The 21,959-nt window shown below is 41.5% G+C and overlaps 2 protein-coding genes across 8 annotated transcripts in view; both read right to left on the reverse strand.

Annotated features, from left to right (window-relative positions):
* LOC133486191 (vinculin-like) overlaps positions 1–9,953 on the reverse strand; it is a 32,799-nt gene extending 22,846 nt beyond the window's left edge. For 2 of the 7 annotated variants that reach the window (XM_061790988.1, XM_061790989.1), the window contains exons 1-4: positions 9,460–9,951; positions 3,775–3,845; positions 2,836–2,986; positions 1,468–1,576 (exon numbers count right to left, since the gene is read on the reverse strand). In XM_061790988.1, coding sequence (XP_061646972.1) covers positions 1,468–1,576; positions 2,836–2,986; positions 3,775–3,845; positions 9,460–9,627 — 499 coding nt within the window. In that variant the 5' untranslated portion in view covers positions 9,628–9,951. Of the gene's footprint in view, positions 1–1,387; positions 1,577–2,835; positions 3,553–3,770; positions 3,846–9,459 lie in introns of those variants that run through there. The other 5 variants (XM_061790987.1, XM_061790990.1, XM_061790991.1 and 2 more) reach the window with 5 other exon arrangements.
* A 4,251-nt stretch (positions 9,954–14,204) lies between these two features.
* Positions 14,205–21,546, reverse strand: LOC133486173 (tissue-type plasminogen activator-like). The gene is made up of 11 exons (XM_061790949.1): positions 21,429–21,546; positions 20,992–21,082; positions 20,837–20,891; positions 20,612–20,762; positions 19,076–19,158; positions 18,968–19,006; positions 18,705–18,885; positions 18,443–18,588; positions 18,213–18,353; positions 16,624–16,772; positions 14,205–14,908 (listed from the first exon to the last, which is right to left on the reverse strand). Exons 2-11 carry the CDS (start codon positions 21,040–21,042, stop codon positions 14,714–14,716), a joined length of 1,191 nt encoding a protein of 396 aa, XP_061646933.1. The 5' UTR covers positions 21,043–21,082; positions 21,429–21,546; the 3' UTR covers positions 14,205–14,713.
* Between the last annotated feature and the right edge of the window lie 413 nt (positions 21,547–21,959).

The following is a 21,959-nucleotide window of genomic DNA, read 5'->3' on the forward strand; positions in this document are numbered from 1 at the left end:
AGCAAAGGCAACCATTTTAAAACAACTGAGTAATTTAGTCACATGCGATGAGGATGAACATTACGGCTTTGCAAATCACTGATCTCATACAAAGTCAGCACCAGACACAAATAACTTCACTATCATATTTCCGACAACTAATGCACCCAGCTTAACATATTCAACGTTTTTATCTGTGTTGACAGGTACAGTTTTACCAGCAAGGATGATACGATCCAAAATTATATGTCAGAGTAGAGGTGAAAACTTTCTTAACAGGGACCTTTAACCCTGGAAATTGTTTGTGCTTTTCTGCTTAACAGACTCTGCTGTGCAATTGTATAATTTTCGAGTCATTTTATCCGAATTACTTGAGTAAAGCCAACAGTAATGATCGTTAGAGTATATGGCATGGCTAAACTTGTTGGTATGCTGAACCCACTGTCTGCTAATTTACTGTATATCTGATTCCAAAAGCAATTTTGATGCAAATTCTCACAAAACCTGAACACATGGATGTTGTCCTACTGGACTTTATGATACCCTTCTTTACATTACTTGATAACATCGCTAGAGTAATTACTTAACATTAAAATTTAGTTTAAGTTACTAGCTGTTCTGACGTCTAATACAACAGAAATAAAACTGTCTTAACACGGAGGTTACAAATGAGATTATCTTCCTAATCAGTTTGACTGTTAATTATTACTTATTATTGTGTTAGTGTGCTTAGAGCACAGCAAAATGGTTAAATTTTCTGTGCCGTCCTTGTGTGCTTTTTTTAAATGTCTTATATCCACTATTGCTGCTGAAAGGATGCAAATTTCTCCATTGTGGGGCTAATAAAGGTTTTCTTATGTTATCTTATCTTAACTGGATAACTCTAAACTAAACATTTACAGTGCAAGGAACCATATTTGTTAACTTAGCCACAATGGATGCCACACACTTCATTATAAGTTCGTAGAGCCATGTGATTTCTTTCAATATCCTTTGTGTATTTTGACGGATAAATGCCAGACATTAAGACACTTGGGAACTGTTTTTAAATAGCGTAGAAATGCTTAATTCTGGGAGACACGGTGTACGACTGGTTAGCACATCTGCCGCACAGTTCTGAGGACCTGGGTTCAAATCCCGGCCCCGCCTGTGTGGAGTTTGCATGTTCTTCCCGTGCCTGCATGGGTTTTCTCCGGGCACTCCGGTTTCCTCCCACATCCCAAAAACATGCGTGGTAGGTTCATTGGAGACTCTAAATTGCCCCTAGGTGTGATTGAGGGTGCGAATGGTTGTTCGTTTCGATGTGCCCTGTGATTGGCTGGCGACCGGTTCAGGGTGTACCCCGCCTCCCACCCGAAGATAGCTGGGATAGGCTCCAGTAGGTCCTTGATGGACATCATCACTCAACTGAGCTTTATTGTTGTTGTTTTTTAGATGATGTGATTTCCTCCTTTCATTGCAAAGTGTTCAGAAATTCTTCCTGCTGACCTGGGCCCAGGTTTTTAGTGTACGTGACGAGGTCCTCCATGGTCTCCACCACTGCGGATACTGTCAAATACTCCATGATTCCTTTGCACACGCGGATTATCTTACGCACCTGAAATACAACACAGAGATGCTGAGAGTAGCATCACAAACAAAGATCCTGTGAAAGAGAATGTCTTTTATTGTTGTTATTCAAGTGGCCCCAGTTCCTGTGTGTGTGTGTGTGTGTGTGTGTGTGTGTGTGTGTGTTTGTGTGTGTGTGTGTGTGAGCAGTCTTGTGATGTCTTTCTTGTGACAGGAAGGGGTTTGCTCCTTCAAAATTAGTGATAAACCACGGTGGCCGTAATATCCTCAATGTGTTTACTTAAAGAGAAAGAAGCGTGCCGGCACGGTATATGACGGGTAAGCACATCCGCCTCACAGTTCTGGGGACCGATGTTCAAATCCCGGCCCCGCCTGTGTGGTGTTTGCATGTTCTACCCGTGCCTGGGTGGGTTTTCTCCAGGCACTCCGGTTTCCTCCCACATCCCAAAAAAATATGCGTGGTATGTTGATTGAAGACTCTAAATTGGCTGTAGGTGCGAATGTGAGTGTGAATGGTTGTTTGTTTCCCTGTGCCCTGCGATTGGCTGGCGACCGGTTCAAGGTGTACCCCGCCTCCCGCCTGTAGATAGCTGGGGTAGGCTCCAGCAGCCCGTGACCTTAGTGAGGATAAGCGGTACAGTAAATGGATGGATGGATTGAGAAAGAAGCCTGCCGGCACGGTGAACAAGTGGTTAGCACATCCACCTCAGAGTTCTGGGGACTGGTGTTAAAATCCCGGCCCCGCCTGTGTGGAGTTTACATGTTCTCCCCGTGCCTGCGTGGGTTTTCTCCGGGCACTCCGGTTTCCTCCCACATCCCAAAAACATGCGTGGTAGGTTGATTGGAGACTCTAAATTGCCCGTAGGTGTGATTGTGAGTGCGAATGGTTTGTTTCATGTGCCCTGCGATTGGTTGGCGACCGGTTCAGGGTGTACCCTGCCTCCCGCCCAGAGATAGCTGGGATAGGCTCCAGGACGCCCGCGACTGGATAAGCGGGAAAGGAAATGGATGGATGGATGCCGAAAGAAGCCTCAAATATCCAACACGCACGCACATGCACAAACGCACATACCTCTACACACGCACACATACACACACACACACACACACACACATAGATTCTGCATTATCATAGAGGAAAGTCATTTGATCTCACTGATTAAATCTAACTGGGACTCCCATTACTTAACAGCTTGAAGCTCTGAGCTCAATTCCTTTTCCCGCATGCTGCTATAAAAAGCTTTATTTCCCTGAAAGTTCGCCAGAAGCAGATGAACGTAAACACACCTCGGCCTCATCGAACGTAAGCAGCAGGTCAGACGTGCCCGACAAAATCCCTCTCGAGCCGTCGATGAGGTAATCCCGAGCAGGAACTGAGTAGGGGTCAGTCTTCAGCATCTGAGCCGCTTGGACCAGTTTAGAAGACGAGTTCTCCACCCTGCACACACCGGGAACATTTATCTCTTGTTTTTGTTACATTTCAAACAAATAAACATATTAAACAAACAACTGCACATAAGGGACGACAATGTAGGATGTTGTTTTGTTTTTGGGTGTTCCAATATTACAGGTTTTCTTAGGTTGAATTTAGGTGATGACTTGAAGTGCTTGAAAGAAGCCAAGGCACCGCCTCCTTCTTCTGACCCCCGTTGGTCAGGGTATCGATGGCTGCTGGTTCATCTATATTTAGTCAGGTTCACATTACAGATGCCCCCTCCTAAGCCTGGTGGGTGAGATTTACGGTGTGGTGCCCCATGTGTAATGTATGTGTCTATACATGTATGTGTGTGTTGGGGGTGTAAGATCTGGAATCTGCTATTAAAACTGAAGTTAGACAAGGCGGCTGATAATTCATCTAAAACCGATGTTATGTTGGTGCACTTAGCTCATCGATCTCCATAATTCTGTCAGTACAGGACACTCAAGTCAATGCAGCCTGATGTCTGGGGTCCAGCATTGCTGAGTCGGCAATTTCAGCCACCCTATCAAACCTTTGGAAGCATGCTGGAACACAACAAACAGCCTCTCAGCCGGACAAGTCACCCGTGGGTCGCTTCTGACTGAACACTCAGTTCAGAAGCGGCTCTTTGTTGCAGCTAGGAACGCTGCCAAATTTCCTAGCATTAAACTATTCGGAATCCTGTTCCTTTTTTTCCAAACAAGTTCTCTGTTCAGAGATAGAGTGGAATAATTCCATTATGCATAGTCAATGGTAAACAAACCTACTTGATGAATGCAGGCGGCATGTCTCTCTTTAGCACCTGGTCCTCTGTAGTTAGAACCGTTTCCTTCCCAACCTATAACACATAAATGGACAATTCAATGTTTGTATCATTAACTGCACCAAAACTGAAAATGTATCAGGTATTGTGATATGAAATCTCACAAACTTAATTTAAAATTAAGTGACGATATGGGAACGCACGGTTACTTGTCGGTGAAGATCTGAATAAAGGTGCACACCTCCGCCAACGCTATGCAGTAGGGCTGGGGGCGGGGGGAAATTATTGAATAACACGGCTAAGTCGACTTCTAAAATAGGTCGACACAGAATTTCTGCCTCAAAAAAAAAAAAAAGAGTTCCGCCTGTAAATATGTTTCCATAGGAACCAGTGTTTCACATGGACATTTATTCCAGGCTGATGCAGTGCTTTGCCTAAAACGACAGAGGAGCGTCTGTAAGTGATTTTTAAGCAGAGGTGGGTAGAGCAAAATGAAACAGCAGGGATATCGTTAACTTCTCTTGTGGATGTTGATGAACATACTGTAGAAATGCAGCTGGCTGGCAGAGGACCCCCCCCCCCCCCCACATACACACACATGCATACGCATTACACACAAACAAGAAAGCGCACACGTTGCCAAGCACACACGCCGGAGATGCAATTACAGCGAGATGACGACATCAGTCTCTCAGTGCCACATTGGTGAACTTCATTTAATAGACTTTGTGGCCTCCAAAGAGTCACAGGATGATGCATTCTTCGCAAGAAGCAACCACGAGAATTGGCATACCAAAAGGATTCCTTGAAACTGGCAGGAATGAAGCTCTACGAGTATGGCAAGCGAGTCCAGATGAAGCCTCCGTCACAAAGAACCTGCTTGAGTGCAAGCGCTTCCTGTAATTGGCATCACTTAGCATCGATTATTCAATGTCCAACCAATGCATAGTTAATGTACAGTTAAGTGGCTCTCTGTAGTGTCCACACAGAGACATTCCGTGTGTGCGGTGGAAAGGTGTGCAACTGGTCAAAGAAGTTAAGGCAAATTGAAACTGGAAAATGTCCTCCTGAACAGGTTTAGAATCATCTAGATAATGATTGTTTAAACAAAAAAGAAAAAAAACAAACCTGCTGAGCAAATGTTTGCTCTACTACACGGACAATAGTATTGGGAGACATTATTGTTACACCTCCAGTATGTGAAAATGGAATAAAATATGGAGCTTCTTTGCAGCTATAACACGTTCCGCTCATAGAAGACTTTCCACAAGATTCCGGAATGTGCCTGGGGGATTCTCTTGTCTATTCATCCTGAAGAATATGTGTGAGGAAGTGAGGCATCTAGGCCAAACCCAGAGCAGTCTCTTTCACACAGAGAGCCTACAAACCTGCTCTATCAGAGCCATTACCAAAAACTCATTAAAACATTTTTTCACCTTTGCCTTTTACATGAAAGGCAGTCAGGTGGGATTTTGTTGCAACTGCGTACGTTTTCACAGTGGCAGAGCATTCCAGCATATCCATACATGTTCTATAGTGCTCGTCCTCATTAGGGTTCCGGATGACCTGATGCCTATCCCAGCTGACTTTGGGCGAGAGCAGGGTCGAACCTGGATTGGTCGGCAGCCAATTGTATGGAACATGCAGACGTGATAATCTTTAATGAACCTAACATGCATGTTTTGGGGATGGGGATAAGCCTGACGACCCGGAGAAAACTCACACAAGCAAGCACGGGAAGAGCATAAATATTCCACATAGGAAGGCCGTACCCAAGATTCAAACCCTGAACCTGAGAACTATAAAGCAGACATGTTTAACCACGCCACATTCAGCATAAAATAATATTATTATTATGTGTAATTAGAGGCTTAGTAATTAAATGCAATCACATTTTAATCAAATGAAAACGTCGCACAATAGGCTGATATTTTTCAATTCAAATACATTTTGGCCGATGAATAAACATCAACATAGCACTGTCTGGCTAAATTCTTGATGTCCAAATTTGGTCAGTTACATTTTTTTTTTTTTACCAATCAATACAATCAGTCAGTCCCTACATGGTCCATAATTTTTGGAGGGACAAATTGTTAACCAATCGAAATTGTTGAAAACATTTTGAGAGCAAATCTCTTTATTTATCTCTTTATCTTTATCACTTTATTTCACACTTCAACTGTCTCAGTAGCCCCGTTATGCCACCTCTTCCTCACTCTGCAGGAACCTTGCGGCAGTATATCTCCTCAAGATATAAATTCACAAGAAATCCTTGACGGACAACGAGTGAAAATAATGAGATTAGACACATTTAAGTAGAACTGTTTTGTTAGAAATCAGTAGCTGTAATGCTTTGGTACAGGGCTGCCAGCCATGAAGGTAGGTTTGCGTCCAGATTAATTACAGTGTATTACAGTGTCTAGTCAGCTCACTGGTTTTTTTGTATTACGTACATCATGGCTCTTAAACCGCAGCATGGTGGCCGACTGGTTAGAGCGTCAGCCTCACAGTTCTGAGGACCCGGGTTCAATTCCCGGCCCCGCCTGTGTGGAGTTTGCATGTTCTCCCCGTACCTGTGTGAGTTTTCTCCGGGCACTCCGGTTTCCTCCCACATCCCAAAAACATGTGTGAATTGGAGACTCTAAATTGCCTGCAAGTGAGACTGTGAGTGCGAATGTTTGTTTGTTCGTCTGTGCCCTGCGATTGGCTGGCAACCAGTTCAGGGTGTACCCTGCCTCCTGCCCGAAGATAGTTGGGATAGGCTCCAGCACTCCCGCGACCCTTGTGAGGATAACCGGCTCAGAAAATGGATGTATGGATGGATTGCAAATGGTTTTTGTTCAAATACGTTTTGGTATTGGTTTGGATTTTTGGTATATATCAAGAAATATGCAGTAGTTTTTTTTTTTGTATTTTCTCAAAAGTAGTGGTTTTGGAGATGCGAGGATTCCACATGACAATGACGATATGTGAACTTAAACAACAGTCTTTGCTGTTCCACTTAAGCGGAAAAGCTTGAAAGAGATACCTTTCAAACTGTTGCCGACTGTCAAATCAAATCAAGAAGGCATTTCCACTGTCTGTACATTAGGAAATGCTAATCCTAAATACAATGATAACAACAGAACAATGTGGTTCTCCTTGTTCTTTGTGCAGTCATTCTCCTCTTTCAGCCAGATACTGAGACAAACCAACCTTGCGTGTACAATAATGGGTGACGCTAACGTTAGCTTTGGTGTCAATGCCTGCTGCAACAAGTTTTGCATTTAGGTGATATTTTTGTCTTGAAGGGCTTCGGTTATAACCAAAGTCTTTAACTGTCTTCCATCAGGCAGTTTTAAAATAATCTTTATTTTATGCTTTTGTATTGGTGTTATATGTACCAGGAATTAGGGCAACTGAAATAAGTTCTGTTGCTTCAAGTGCAGAAAAAAAATTAGTATTGAGTGGCTTTACAGACTAGGATGCAGGAGAGGGGGACACGTTAGGAAAGGTAATCTGGGGTCATCCAGTGAATCACATCCCAAACAGAAGCAGGTGACTCTTGTGCTTACTTCCCACCCGCCCTCACTTCTCAACAGTAAATCTATTTATTCCTCCCTCCCCCTCCCCCTCCCCCTCCCCCCAGACATACTCAGGAATGAGAACGACATCGCCTCCTCGGGGAGCTCAAACTTCCAAGAGCGGCTCCGTCATCGGCACAACTCCACCGAGCTCACACTTTTCCAAACAAATGCACCAGCTAATCTTTTGGATGTTTAGTTGAATCGTCAGCCCACACACGTGCAGCCTCTCTGACAGATTGACACCATCTTGTTTGTGTCTGGAAGAATCTCAATGAGCTATTTTCTATGCATACATGGCCCACCCTGCACGGGGTCAACAGTGTAACCATATCAGTGTGCAGAGGGACTCTGCTCTTTTACATCTTTGCATCAACTAACACTGCTTGCAAAAATAAAGTTCACAAAACCAGAGTGCATCCATCATGTCCAATCAGGTTTTTCTACCCGGCAACCAGCAAACTGTGTGCTCTAGTTCAACACTTCCCTCTATCTTTCTCATCCATTAGCGACCACTCGTCTCCTATTCAGCTGCCTTGCTGCACAATTAGCAGTCAGGGAGGAGATGAAAACGAGCCCCCAAATTTAAGTCCTTAATTACATCAGATAAGAGCAGCTTCCTCTATCTGGTCCTTAGCTTCCCAACAAACGCATCGGGGACACGTAGACATGCCCGAGGCTGCTATTAGCCTCCGTATGCTCGCCGTTTGGAGGGATCCACTGACGTGATGTGGACAAGCAGACAGAGAGAGAGAGAGAGAGAAAATAATCAAACATCCTGGACTCTACTTTCCAACTTTAAATTATTTATTTGATCAGGAGTGGGGAGCCATTTCTGTTTTTATAAGGTCCTCTGCGGGACATGAAAAAATATGATGTAACAATAGAAATTTTTTTTGTGTTATATATTATGAGCATTTGTGGGTTTAATGTTTTTGGCCTTTCTATTACAGGTATTTTGTGATTACAAGTGTTTTTATAATTGCATGGCAGACCAGGACTCTAAATTGCCCATAGCTGTGAATATGGGTGTGAATGGTTATTTGCCTTTATGTGCTCTGCGATTGACTGGCGATCAGTCCAAGGTTCAGGGTTGGAGTCTGAAAGTTCTCCGCATGCTTGTGTGGATTTTGTCTTTGTACCCCGGCTTCCTCCCAAGTTCCAAAAACCAGCATGTTTAATTCACTGAGGAAATTAAATAGGTGCGAAAGGTTGTTTGTCTGTACTGTATGTGCCCTGCGATTGACTGGCGACCAGTCCAGGGTGTAACCCGCCTCTCCAAAAGTTAGCTGGGACAGGTTCGAAGCCCACCCACAACCCAAATGAGAAGCGCTATAGAAAATGATGGCTAGTCGCATCAAATGTGCTTGTGGACCATAACATATCTGGCCAACAGGATGTAATACTGCAGTACTGCTGCTGTACTCACAAAATATGAGGAACAAATTGCCAGATTATCTCAATTCTTCATTCTATCGATAACAACACATCAATCAAGGAGGTTTTGTTAACGTTGCATATTGCATTTTGGTACAGATCTGGATAGGTATCCACGATAGGTACCCCCCCCCCCCCCTAGTTAATTGTTTGGACTTTTCTTTAGTTTTAACTAAATTCGTATTTGCGTGCCTCTCAGGAACAACATTCAGTGGCTGGGACGTTATGAGTTAGTCGTATCTATTTTGGTTCTGATGCAATATGTCCCATAACAGGCCAAAGGGAAAGCAAATGACTGTTAGTTTCTTGAGTGATGTCTCCTGACCGGCCCCGTATTGATTTTGCCAGTCAGTGCACACAGACATAAGTGACCCACTGTGTAATCTCAGTTTAAAATTAAAGATGACCACTGTGTGTGTGTCAAATCAATCTTCCGCCCCACAAACTCCATTGAGCGCTGAATGTCCATCTGATTAGTTGCAGGGCAAAGTTGAACATGTTATGTCGCATCTTTGCGCGTCACTTTTATATCATTTCAATGGCGTGCAAAGATCAAACGCCATAAAACGTATCTTTGCTTAAGAATGTGTTTGAATGTCAGTTCTGGCATTGATTGTGCCACGCGAACTGAGGTTGACATGATGAATAATAAGACAGCAAACTGGTAGAATAAACTCGCATCGACTCACCCGCACAAGGTTGCTGACTGCAGCCTGCACCGCCTGCACCGGTACGGACAGGTCCGGGATGGCTTTCCCGTCCACCTCGCCCTCTTCGTGCATGATGACCAGGTGAGAGATCTGCTGGGCCACCGGCTCCAGGATACTCTCGATGGTCTTGGTGTGAAACACCGGCATGGTCACCGACTTTTACCGCAGCCCCCCAACACAAACACAAAAAAGGTGGTCGGTGGCTTCCTTGCACCGAAGCCTCGCTTTCTTGCTTTTTATTCACTCCGAACTAGCGGGAGGAGCAACAACCCACGTCCGCTGTGACGGTCAAAGCTGGACCCGGGTTCCTCCGGTGGGATCTACCCTAATCGTGCCAGAAGGAATCACCGCCCTCCGCCCAATCGCGGCGAAGACGCAGCTTGCTCCGGTGCTCCGTGCCTGTGCTGGCGGAGGACGATTGGTACTGGTGCGCGCTCACTGTGCACGCGCACAGCACCGCGCAAGTGACAGCTCTTCCCAAATGACGTCATGCATGAGTGCCAGGGTGCGCCCCCCCCCCCCCCCCCAAAAAAAAAGGACAGGGCTAAATTCATGACAAGAGGTGGGGATTCCTCTATTGTATGACGACGTTGAGGGCAGTGCCGCCACCAGGAAGAATGGAGCACCACGATGAGTGGTCGTCGTCTTTTTTTTTTAAAGGTCAGCTCAAGGCTGAAATGAAAAATTGATAACTAAGATCATGAAAACTAACACAGACAAAGCTGCTAATTCTCGCTGCGCAGACCGTATGGTTCAGGGATTTCCAATAAGTCTGCTTCGGAATTGTCCAATTTCACTGTAAAGTATGTTTCCTCATCTTTATATAGCAACAAGCAGAACAATTAAACGGTCTTCCATTAGATGGCAGAACGGATATACGACCGTGTGCCTTGGCTCAATATAGGTTGGGAAACAGTTCATTCGGTATTACATATTTTTTTGTATTATGAACAATGGGTACATTTTCGATGTGCATTTTCATCCCTCTCTTTACCCTTTACTACTACAGCATTACTATACAGTGGGTACAGAAAGTATTCAGACCCCCTTAAAATTTTCACTCTTTGTTATATTGCTGCCATGTGCTAAAATCATTTAAGTTCATTTTATTCCTCATTAATGTACACACAGCACTCCATATTGACAGGAAAAAAACGGAATTGTTGAAACTTTTGCAGATTTATTAAAAAAGAAAAACTGAAATATCACACAGCCATAAGAATTCAGCATGGTGGTGGCAGCATTAGGCTGTGGGTGTGTTTTTCAGCTGCAGCGACAGGTCGACTGCTTGCAATCGAAGGAACGATGAATAGGGCCAAGTACAGGCATATCCTGGACGGAAACCTTCTCAAGAGTGCTCAGGACCTCAGACTGGGCCGAAGGTTCGCCTTCCAACAATACAATGACCCTAAGCTAAAATAACGAAGGAGTGGCTTCAGAACAACTCCGTGACTGTGACTTGAATGACCCAGCCAGAGCCCTGACTTAAACCCAATTGAGCATCTCTGGAGAGACCTGAAAATGGCTGTCCACCGTTCACCATCCAACCTGACAGAACTGGAGACGATCTGCAAGGAGGAATGGCAGGGGATCCCTAAATCCAAGTGTGAAAAACGTGTTGCGTCATTCCCAAATATTCCTAAATATTTCTGAATACTTTCCGTACCCACTGTATAGTAATGCTGTACGTACAATAATAAAGGGAAAAGAGAGGGATAAAAATGTAAACTAAATTAATAAGTCTAAAGTATTTAAATGATTGTATTTTTTGCAATCAATATTCTATTCTACTCTATTTAATGCAATAAACATAAATCAAAAAGCCTTTGATGAGAAACAGTGTGCCTGATAAATTATCATTAAAATACTTTAGCTCAGTGATTTTCAAAATGTGGTGCGAGTACCACTGGTGGTACATGAGCTTTCTCTAGTGGTTCATGAAGAATCATTGCCCATGTACAGTATAGTTGTATTTAACTTTTAAGTTCATCAAGAACTATTTGTTTTAGACATTTATTTAGGTACAATTTGTATCAAACCTTTATGTGCAATTAATTTTAATTGAATCATTAAGTCAAATTATTTCCCACTATATTTAAGCACAGTGCTAATGTTCAAACTGCATAATGTTACAATAGTTTACAATAATATTAAAGATACTTTATACTTATACTTTGTTTTTGATCAACACTTAGTCCTAGCTACTGTATTTTTATGTCAGTCATTATCCTGGTATTTGGAGAGATAAGTATTTTTTTTAGGTGGTACTTGGTGTAAAATTTTTTAGAACCACTTCTGCTCTAGCTTGTATAATTTCACTCGACGACCCAATAAAAACTGACCCGTGGTCAATTTTAGGTGCCGCATCCAAGTTTGGGAAACCCTCCACAGTGTCGTGGACACTGGAGATGAAATGCACCCATGTGAAAGAAACAGCAGTTTCTTTTTTATGATGCTTCAAATGTACATTTGACATGATCCACATTCATTAAATGCTGGGTCAGGAGTACTCTTCTCCAAGCATCAATATTCAAGTCTATATTAAGACCATGGATTCATCTTGCTGTAATCCAAAAGAATATCAAAGTCTCGTCATGGGACAAAAACATCTCTATAACCTCACAATCAATTTCATGCATAAATAAATGCATTATGAGGGTGGATGGTGGGTAATGGTGCATTCAAATTGAATTGTAGGTTTTATGAATAAGTGACTTCCTTTAAGTGCTGCTGGAATTGACACTCTCAATGTGTGCCGAGGAAACCAGACGTCGCAGGCAAAAACAGCAGTATTTATACCCTGGAGACATTCACCACCAGTGCCTGTAGCTCTCTGTGTGTGTATATATATGAGCATGTGTGGGGGTGTGAACGAGGCTGTTATCATCCGAACTGGAGAGACTAGACATACTGGTCCACCTGGTTGAAGAGGCTCTCATCTACTATTCTTTAATGGACAGCATTTATATACTCAAGAGCTGTTAAAATGGCTGCCATTACATATGTAAAAGGTGCAGTAAACTACATCGCACTGAGATGTTTCAAGTGTTCAGCTACTCTCACGTTACTAAATAAGTTTATTACATCTCCTAGAATGATGCAGTGCAACAATGATACTTAGACAGTGTCAAATTAATTGCGGGCCATTAGCATTCTTTGGTCACATTGACTGAGCATTATTATATGTGGGGCTTTTTCATATATGATTGTGCTGTAGTAGTAATTGTACAGGTTTTTCAGGTTTTTTTCCCCTTCATAATAAGTCAGTGGTTCTTAACCTTTTTACACAAGTAACCCCTAAAAAACGCAGCTCTCCAAGTATAACCATCATGACCAACATTAAAATACAGTAGTGTAGTGGGCTGAAGTAGTCATAAAAAAACACTATTAGTACCCCTCTTTGAGAATCACGGTAATAATCTATATGTTGTAGAGCTTTAAGTACAGTACGTCTTTCCATTATGATTAGTTTCTATTTCAGTTGATTTGTACAATTGAAAAGCTTTGAAATTATTTATTGTGGTCTCAGTTTTTTTTTTTCTTATTTATATAAGAATAATGTGATACTGTATCTCAATATTTGTATCCGCTGTAAACTTCCATGTAAGGGAAATAACCATCTCATCCCCACTCTGATGCAGCAGCATCAGGAGCAACTTGGGTGGGAAGCGGGGGATCGAACCTGAAAGCTTCCAGCTGCGAGGCAACCAGTCTTTGACCCTGATCCATCCCAACCTTTTCCTTGGAAGTGTCCTTTCATGGGAGTGAGACTCGTACTCTTACTGCATATCAAAACCATGTATGGCTTGAGGCACAGTAATAAAGTAAACAGATTTGCGTGAGTAGTTGAGGTGTGTGTAGGAGGGACAAGCTAGAGTTGTGATTGGCCCCAGCAGTCCTGTTGGAAACTATCTTGGCTTGGTATTCGTTATAAATAAGGCCTTTGTCAGCAGTTGCCTGGAGATGTTTTGAAGTTAAAAAAAAATAATAACAAGAGGCCCAAATATATATCTATAAAATCCTCCTGCTATACTGGATACAAGGCATATTTATGTTTACAGGGCTTGATTATTCAAACATTGCTTACATATTTATTTGGCTAAAAGACCTACTGAAGATCACACAAGGTATTATCTTAGCTTAAAACACCTTTGCAAGACTTTGGTTTAACTTACTGTATATCCATCCATCCATTTTGTATACAGCATGTCCTCATCGGTTCAAAGGTGAGCTGGAGCCTATCCCAGCTAACTTTGGACTAAAGGCAGGGTACACACTGAACTGGTTGTCAGCCAATTGCAGGGCACACAGACAAAACATTCACACTCACATCCTCAATTTACAGTCGTCAATTAACCTAACATGCATGTTTTTCAAATGAACTCAAAGAAAACCCTTGCAGGCAATTGGCAGAAAATGCCAACTCCACACAGGAAAGCCAGATCTGAGATTTGACCCCCATACTTTTGAACTGTGAGGCAGACATGCTATAATCAAATGCACCACCGTCTGTTATTTACTATATGTATGTATAATGGAATATTTTATAGGTAAGATGAATAATTGACTAACAGTTTGAAATCAAGTGACAGCAAATATAGCAATTGTTTGCTTTCATCAAATCCATACAGTATGCATATCACTTCCGCTGAAAGTGTGTTCAGAACTAACAAAAGTACTAAAGCACTTCAACCTTCAAAAATGACTTGCTGGAATACTTTTTGTAAAGCAGGTCAGGATTTTATTTGCTTCCTCCAATAATAGCGCCACCCAGTGGTCTTTGTGAATTTTACTTCACGGTGTGGTACAGTATTGTATTTTCTTTTTTGCAAGAAGCTCATTGGTTGGCACATTCCACCAGTACGAAAAAAGTAGTAGTAAAGTATTTACATTTCAATGTATTAAAAATATTGAATGGCAACCCTTCTCGAGAATATGCTTAGCAGAAAATGCTTAAATAAAACATTTGTTAAATATATATATAAAATAAACAAAATGAAGAGTATATCAAGCTGTTTACAATAAATACGCAAAAAAATAAGAACATGATAGAAAATCCTCAAAGGATTCCCTCTATCCATGTGCAGTAAATGCCCATCAACTGCCACTTTATGCATAGTGAAAACAACATGGCAAAATGCACAAACCAGCGTGCACGCAGAGCCTTCAACTCTGCTGCCGAATGTTTCTTTGGGAAATCAATTCTAACACAAGGGGACTCTGTCCCCCACCTTTATTTTGGGGGGTACATGACTCCTTTTGTATACTGCGGTAGTTCTGTTTTCTCTGCAATCCATTTGTTGTATTTGGTGAGCTGAGTGTAAACACCAGGATTGTTCTCATTAGCGCAGCCAATGCCCCAGCTCACAATCCCGAACTGAAATAGCCGACCGGACGTTTCACACACTAGTGGACCACCAGAATCGCCCTGTGAGGAGAAGACAATTGCACAATGTCAGAAACCATATCCATGACCATGTCCATTCCAATGCAACATTCCACTTTTAAAAAGATGACATTTGATTATACAATTTGAATTTATATACAGTACAGCGCATATATACAGTATACTATAAACATGGCCGCTTAGTGGGCCAGTGGTTTGCTTAGGTTTGAGTCTCGGCTAAGGCCCTCCTGTGTGGAGTTTGCAAGTTCTTTTCTCCTGTACTTCGGCTTCGTCCCACATTCCAAACAACTGCATGAGGTTAATTGAAGACTCTAAATTGTCCATAGGTGTGTATGAATGTGAGTGTTTGTCTGTCTACGTGCCCTGCAATTGACTGGAAGCGTGTGCCCAGTGCCCACCTCCGGACACAGATGACCAAGGATAGAGTCCAGCTCACCTGTGAGCCTCCAGCGAACAAGCTATATAGAAAATGTACGGATACGTACTCATAGACATTCATACCTTTAGGATTAAGGAGTAATAAGATGGAGATGGAACCCAGGGCCTCATACATGCAAAGCATGTTCTCTACCACTGAGCTACATCCCCTTGCATATTTACAGCTCCATTGTCAGACACAACTCCTACGCCCTCTAGGGGTAGCTGGCGACCATCCCAAGGTGAATTGAAAGCAGTAAAGGTTTTTAAGTGTAGCCAAAGATGTCCTCAGTGCGACCATAGCGTAGAACACGAAATTGAACTTACTGTGACTATGTAAAGGATCTGGTGAAAGTAAACATGAACTATAATATAATATAATATAATATAATATAATATAATATAATATAATATAATATAATATAATATAATATAATCTCAGAAAATGGATGGATAATATAATATAATATAATATAATATAATATAATATAATATAATACTGTACAACTCATTAAAAATCAATTGCATGCACAAATTACTTTTATTAAGCAGATGCCAAAGTAAATAGCATGTAGCTGAAAGCATAATAGTTAATGACTAACATGAAAATGATGTGAGATGCCCACTAATAAACTGTTTCCAGTTCCCTCTTCGTGTCATCACCTGGCGGTTACTTTGCTTCATTTTCTCTAATTGTTCAGTGGTTCATTTGTATTACCGTTTATAATATATGCATTTTCATTAACTTAATTCATGACTAAACATTAATAAACGTTTTACCATGGTAACAGTTTGAGTCTGGAACAAATGAATTCCCTTTGCATTTGGGAAATATTATTTTGAAATTAGAAGAACTTGGACGTCAACTGGCGTCACAAAACGGATTGTGTTCAACTTTGGAGGTACCACTGTCATGTCTGACGATGCCGTAAACCATGTAATTTAGTTTCTGTCCACAGTCTCGTCTTTATTCATTTTGCAGAATACGTTACAAAATATATACACAATATGAAAACATTATTTCTGGTGCAAAACAGCATTATTTGTAATTCACGGGATTAGAAATGTTAAGTTAGGGTTTTTACTGGTTCAAGATGTGCACATTAATAAGCTCAATCACACGAAGTGGGTAAATACCATAGAAGTTTCAGATCATCTTTTCTCCAGACAAATGTCACATGAACAGGCAACTACCTTTTTTTTTTTTTTTTTTTTTTTTTTTGAACAAGGTTGTTTCCTCGATAGTTCCTTTGGATCATACAGCGAAACTTAGGTTGTAAATTGTACTCTAAGTTCTTGGAATGGACTTGTTTGCTCACCTTGCAGGCATCCATGCTCCAGTTGGGTCCCGCAGCACAGAACATGTTGTCAGTGAGCAGATTCGCATACATGGGATATTTTTTACAGTGAGACTGGGAGAGAAGATTCACATGGGCCTCCTTCAAGTACTGAGAGTACTGGAACGACGCTGCAGACAACACTTCTGTTAGAATCGTTTGACAAGACTGTTCTGTATAGTGTTCCCCCCACTGCAGCCCCACTATATCGCAGATTCTTTGTGGAACAAATTTACTCGTCTGTCGCAGAAGTCCCTGCTATATTGCAGAAATCTGCATTTTTTGGATGGGTTTAGCAGTGTTTTACGTTAATGTAAATACTGTCTTGAATCAAAAACATATATTTTGATTAAATTGCAGTAAAAAGTCAAAATGCATGTCGACGTTGCTACGCTATTCACCTGAGATTTAAATATTGAATCACTGCAAATTTAGTGACTGACAGTCGGCTACACATGAAAACTAGTGTCCGACACCCGCACACTGTGCTACAGATCAGTTCGGCCGTGACACTTGGTTTGCGGCGGGCCTGAGGCATTACTGCCATCTAGGTGTATTCACACAACTTATCAATATTGTACAGTATTTTAAATATATTTTATGATTGCAAATGGGCCAGCACGGTGGATGACTGGTTAGAGCGTCTGCCTCACAGTTCTGAGGACCTGTCCCCGCCTGTGTGGATTTTGCATGTTCTCCCCGTGCCTGCGTGGTTTTCTCCGGGCACTCCGGTTTCCTCCCACATCCCAAAAACATGCATTAATTGGAGACTCTAAATTGCCTGTAGGTGTGACTGTGAGTGCGGATGGTTGTTTGTTTGTATGTACCCTGCGATTGGCTGGCAACCAGTTCAGGGTGTACCCCGCCTCCTGCCCGAAGATAGTTGGGATAGGCTCCAGCACTCCCGCGACCCTTGTGAGGATAACCGGCTCAGAAAATGGATGTATGGATGGATTGCAAATGGTTTTTGTTCAAATACGTTTACAATGTGTTAAAAACGTATGTTTTAACAAATGTATGTGTTTGACCCATGTGGAAGGGGTAAAACTGTTAAAAAAATGTTTTTAGATGGTCTCTCGAGCGGCACGGTGTTCTAGTGGTTAGCAAGTCTGCTTCACAGTTCTGTGGGTCTGGCCTTCCTGTGTGCAGTTTGGATGTTCTCCCCTGTGCGTGTGAATATGAGTTTGTATAGTTGTTTGTCTCTACACAGTATGTCTCCTGAAGTCCAGGGTGTACCCACCTCTCACCCAAAGTCAGCTGGGATATGCTCCAGCTCATCCGTGACCCTAATGAGGATAAACGGTATAGAGAATGGCTAGATGGATGGTCTCTCTTACAGTGGATACCTGGAGCATATCCACCGCGATAAACTCTATGTGCTTTGTGGAGTTTGATTTTGGGGCACGCCTTTTTGCCCACTGACAAAAGCTTAAAACAACTTTATTGCTGTAATAGCTAGAAGGTACAATATCAACTGCATATTGTTTTACCATTGAGTGGGGGGAAAAAACTACCAGGACATCCCAATGCTTTTGTCATAGAGTGTTTGTTGGGCATCGAGTTGTATGTACCGTATTTCTCCTTGCCAAATCCTGCGATGATGCACTGGGAACCAGCAGGAAGTTGAGTGTGAGGTGGAGGAAGACAAACCGTGCGAGCAGTTTCCGATCTCACGGCACATCCGCCATTGCGGCTTTTAATCTTCAACAGAGCTAAAAAGACACACAAAAAAAAAAACACTTAGGGTCTACATAGAGTACACACAGTCATCTTTTTTATGCAAAGCCTTGCTTGTGCTCACCAATGTCATTGTTGTAGTTGGTCTCATTGTATGCTTGGTGGAGGATCATTTTTTCCACTGTGAACTTCTGCTCGTTGACGTCATCCGTTTCATTGATGGCACTCTTGCCCAGGAACACAGACATACGCTGGAGGTTGGTCCGTTCACTGCACCCAACATAGACACACACACACTGTTAAACATGAGTCACAGTGCCTTTATCAAATAAGGATTGCAGCAGAGGAAATGATAACAAGTAGCATTGGTGTGTGTTTGGCCGCACCCATTAGAAAAGCAATGTGCAGCTGTGAGCACCCAGCACGGCGCAATGAGCGAGCCACCGCAAAGGAACTTGTAGCGCTGATAAAAAATGGCGGCGACCCACGGCTGTGACCGCGCTGTTACGTATGAACCGCCCGCAATTTTGTGCATCCTCCGTTCAGACTTCTCACCACATGTTAGTTCTGCAAGGACGGAAAGGAAGGGAATCGTCAGTGCGTCATCGGGGGATTTTATTGTGACAAAGTAGCAGGACAACTCGATTACCTGTATCCACAGCAACGGGAAGCTTTACAGTTGGGGAGCCTGGAGGGCAACGGGCAAGATTAGAAAGTCCAAATCAATGTGAGAAGTTTCCCTATTTCAATTGCTTACATTTGGGAATGTTGCAGAATTCTCTCACGACTCTCTTTCCTCTTTTGACACGACACCACGGCCTCAAGCTTTGGTCAGGATTCCTAGAAGTGAAACATTATAGTGGTGCTATGACTGATGAGTTTAATTCAGTCTGGCCTACACTCGTAACTCAAAACAGTCATTCATATCTGTATTGTATTTTATATCTTTCCCCATTGAAATGAATGGAAAAGCCATGAATCCGTTGCAACGCCCCAAAAAACACCAACAACATTTTTTTAATAGCACTCTACAGTGTTGTACGTTATAAAAACTGTAACAGTAATAACATAATTAAATAGAATGTAAATGACTGAGCAGTGTGCAGCATGATAATTCCATGGGTTTTGTGCTGCTCAGTCTGGTGTGTGCACCATGACCACTAGTGGGAAGTATAATACGTTCAGACATACTACACATGAATTGATGATGAAACACAGAAAAAGACTGTCACAACTAAGCTGGAATAATATTAGTGTTTTTTGCAGAGTACAAAGAATATACTCCTGTGAGTATTGCTGTATGCTCTCTCTGCATGTCTTGCTATCGCTTGTGATTAAATATGTTGTTTAAAGATGTATAATTACCGCGAGATCAATGCTATTTTTGTTGGCCCGTCTAGGGCGTTTTGCATTGTGTGTTAAAATTAAGCTAGAGGACTTTCATAACACAAGGTTAATGTGGTTTGGTTAAATACACGTGTAATTCTTTGCTTTGTTTAGTTTTACAGTAAACTTTAACTGGGAGGGGAAATAAACAGTGAGTAAATTATAACTCAACAACTTGAGACAAAAGAAATCGGCAGAGCAACAGGTCGTAAATATTTGCAAGTTGGGTCACTTGTAAATCGAGATTACACTGTAACTTTAAACTAATGATAGCCTCAAACATAAGAAATACCTCTGAGGTTGCATAATTTGGAATTTGAGAAAAATGTCCCTCAAAAGGCTTACAAAACAGAGTTCAAATCACATTAGGCGAGACCTCAGCTCACCAAGCCTCAAAGGATTAATTTAGGACCTGTTTTTCTTTTTCTTTGGCTTTTTCCTGAGCTTATTCCATTAGTTGAAAGGCCATCACGAATGGTGATATGCACAATGGAAAATACACAATACAGACCGCAGTATACCTCACTAGAGCTCAGTTCAGCAAGCCAAAACAGATTAACTCTGAGCAGCCTCAATAAGGGGAACAGAAGATCATCACTTTTGCATTATGCAATTGTTATGTGTTTCTTTTGCCTTAATATTAAAAGGTGTTAAAGTTTGTTTTATATTTACTTACTTTTATGCCAGTTAAAATGTTTTAATGTTACTTAAAGCATTTCCTGTACAGTTAATAAAAGTTTTACGATGGCGATCGTATGGACCTGGAACAAATTCATCAATTTTCCATTGTTTTTATATGGGAATTTACATTCTGCTCAAAATTCAAGGTTTCATTGTACATTGATAGTGTAGAAGCTAAGGCCTGGTATAGTTAGGTATTATACCAGCATGGTGAATTCATGCCTACCTGCAGTATCTATGACCCCCGGTTCCAAATGAGGCCCCCCAGGGGTTTGTGAACCTATTCCAGTTAAGACATTGGCGCCCATTCGCTGTTTTGGAAACAATTCCCCTGTAACTGCTCCCATCCCCTGACCGACACTCCTCTGAAGCATCATCTTTGAAAAGAGTTAATAATTATGAATAATTCGACATAAAAAAAATACACACAAGTGAAGAACAGTGAGCTCACCTGTGTGTGTATGGCTTGGTGACCGCTTCTTTTTAAGCCACCTCTTTGAAAATGCCTGAAAAAGATGGATAATTCACTTTTTAATTGTTTTTTTTTATTTATTTATTTTTTTTAATTGCCATGAATGAAATGTCTTGCATTTGAAATCTACTTACAACTTCAATACTGAAAACTGCAATGACACACAGGATGACTAACAAGTTCATCTTTACTTCTGCTTTTGTGATATTTTGGTCTGGAGATGAGCTAGAAAAAAAAGGGAATAGAACATCAACACTGAATGCCCTTATAGGGAAATTATCTGCAGGGACATAAGAGGACAGACACGTTTATGATTATCAGGAAAGACGATATGGTGACAATGTGCGTCAATCTGCAATAGACACATTTGTGTCAATTGTATGTGTTCATTTATTACAGTATCAGCGTGGGCTTGTAATACGAAAATATTATTTATTAACATAAATGAAAATACATGATTGATACTTTCGCTTCACTCTTTCATAACACAAAATAATACACCTTTAAACATTGTCAGAAAAGATTTTTTTATCTATGTAATAAACTGGGAAATTTGATAGGAGATGCATACCTTTCTGTTGCAATAAGGAGTCAAGAATCCTGATTAAGGTTGTTTTTCTGAAGCCGTTTTTTCTTCCACGTGTCTTGTTTCTTGGTGTGTGCTTGAGTGCTGATCTCCCCTGTGTCACCTCCCATTTAAAAATGCAGAAGCTGGGAGGAGGAGTTTATGAAAAGCCCACGTCACATCACTCACACATAACAGCTGACCATCATATTTGGCTTTACTAAAGAATTGCTCATGACCTGTGACATCAGCGCTGTTGAATTGAAGAAGTATATCCAAAATCGGTCATAAAACAGGCACCCTCGTTTTGGTGAAGATGAGCGCATCTACGCAATCTACTGTGGGCACTCAATTTTTCTGTTAAGACAATATTATATACAATATATATAATATATATACATATATAGTTTACAATATACAAGTACTGTATAGTGCTACATGAATGCTGATAGATTTCAAACCAAAAGTATGCTTAATTTTAGGGTGTGCGCAATTAAAATCAATTGTATTTTATTTAATAATGTGAATGTGCAATAA

Source organism: Phyllopteryx taeniolatus, chromosome 11 (genome assembly GCF_024500385.1).
Source record: "Phyllopteryx taeniolatus isolate TA_2022b chromosome 11, UOR_Ptae_1.2, whole genome shotgun sequence".
Taxonomy (NCBI): Eukaryota; Metazoa; Chordata; class Actinopteri; order Syngnathiformes; family Syngnathidae; genus Phyllopteryx; species Phyllopteryx taeniolatus.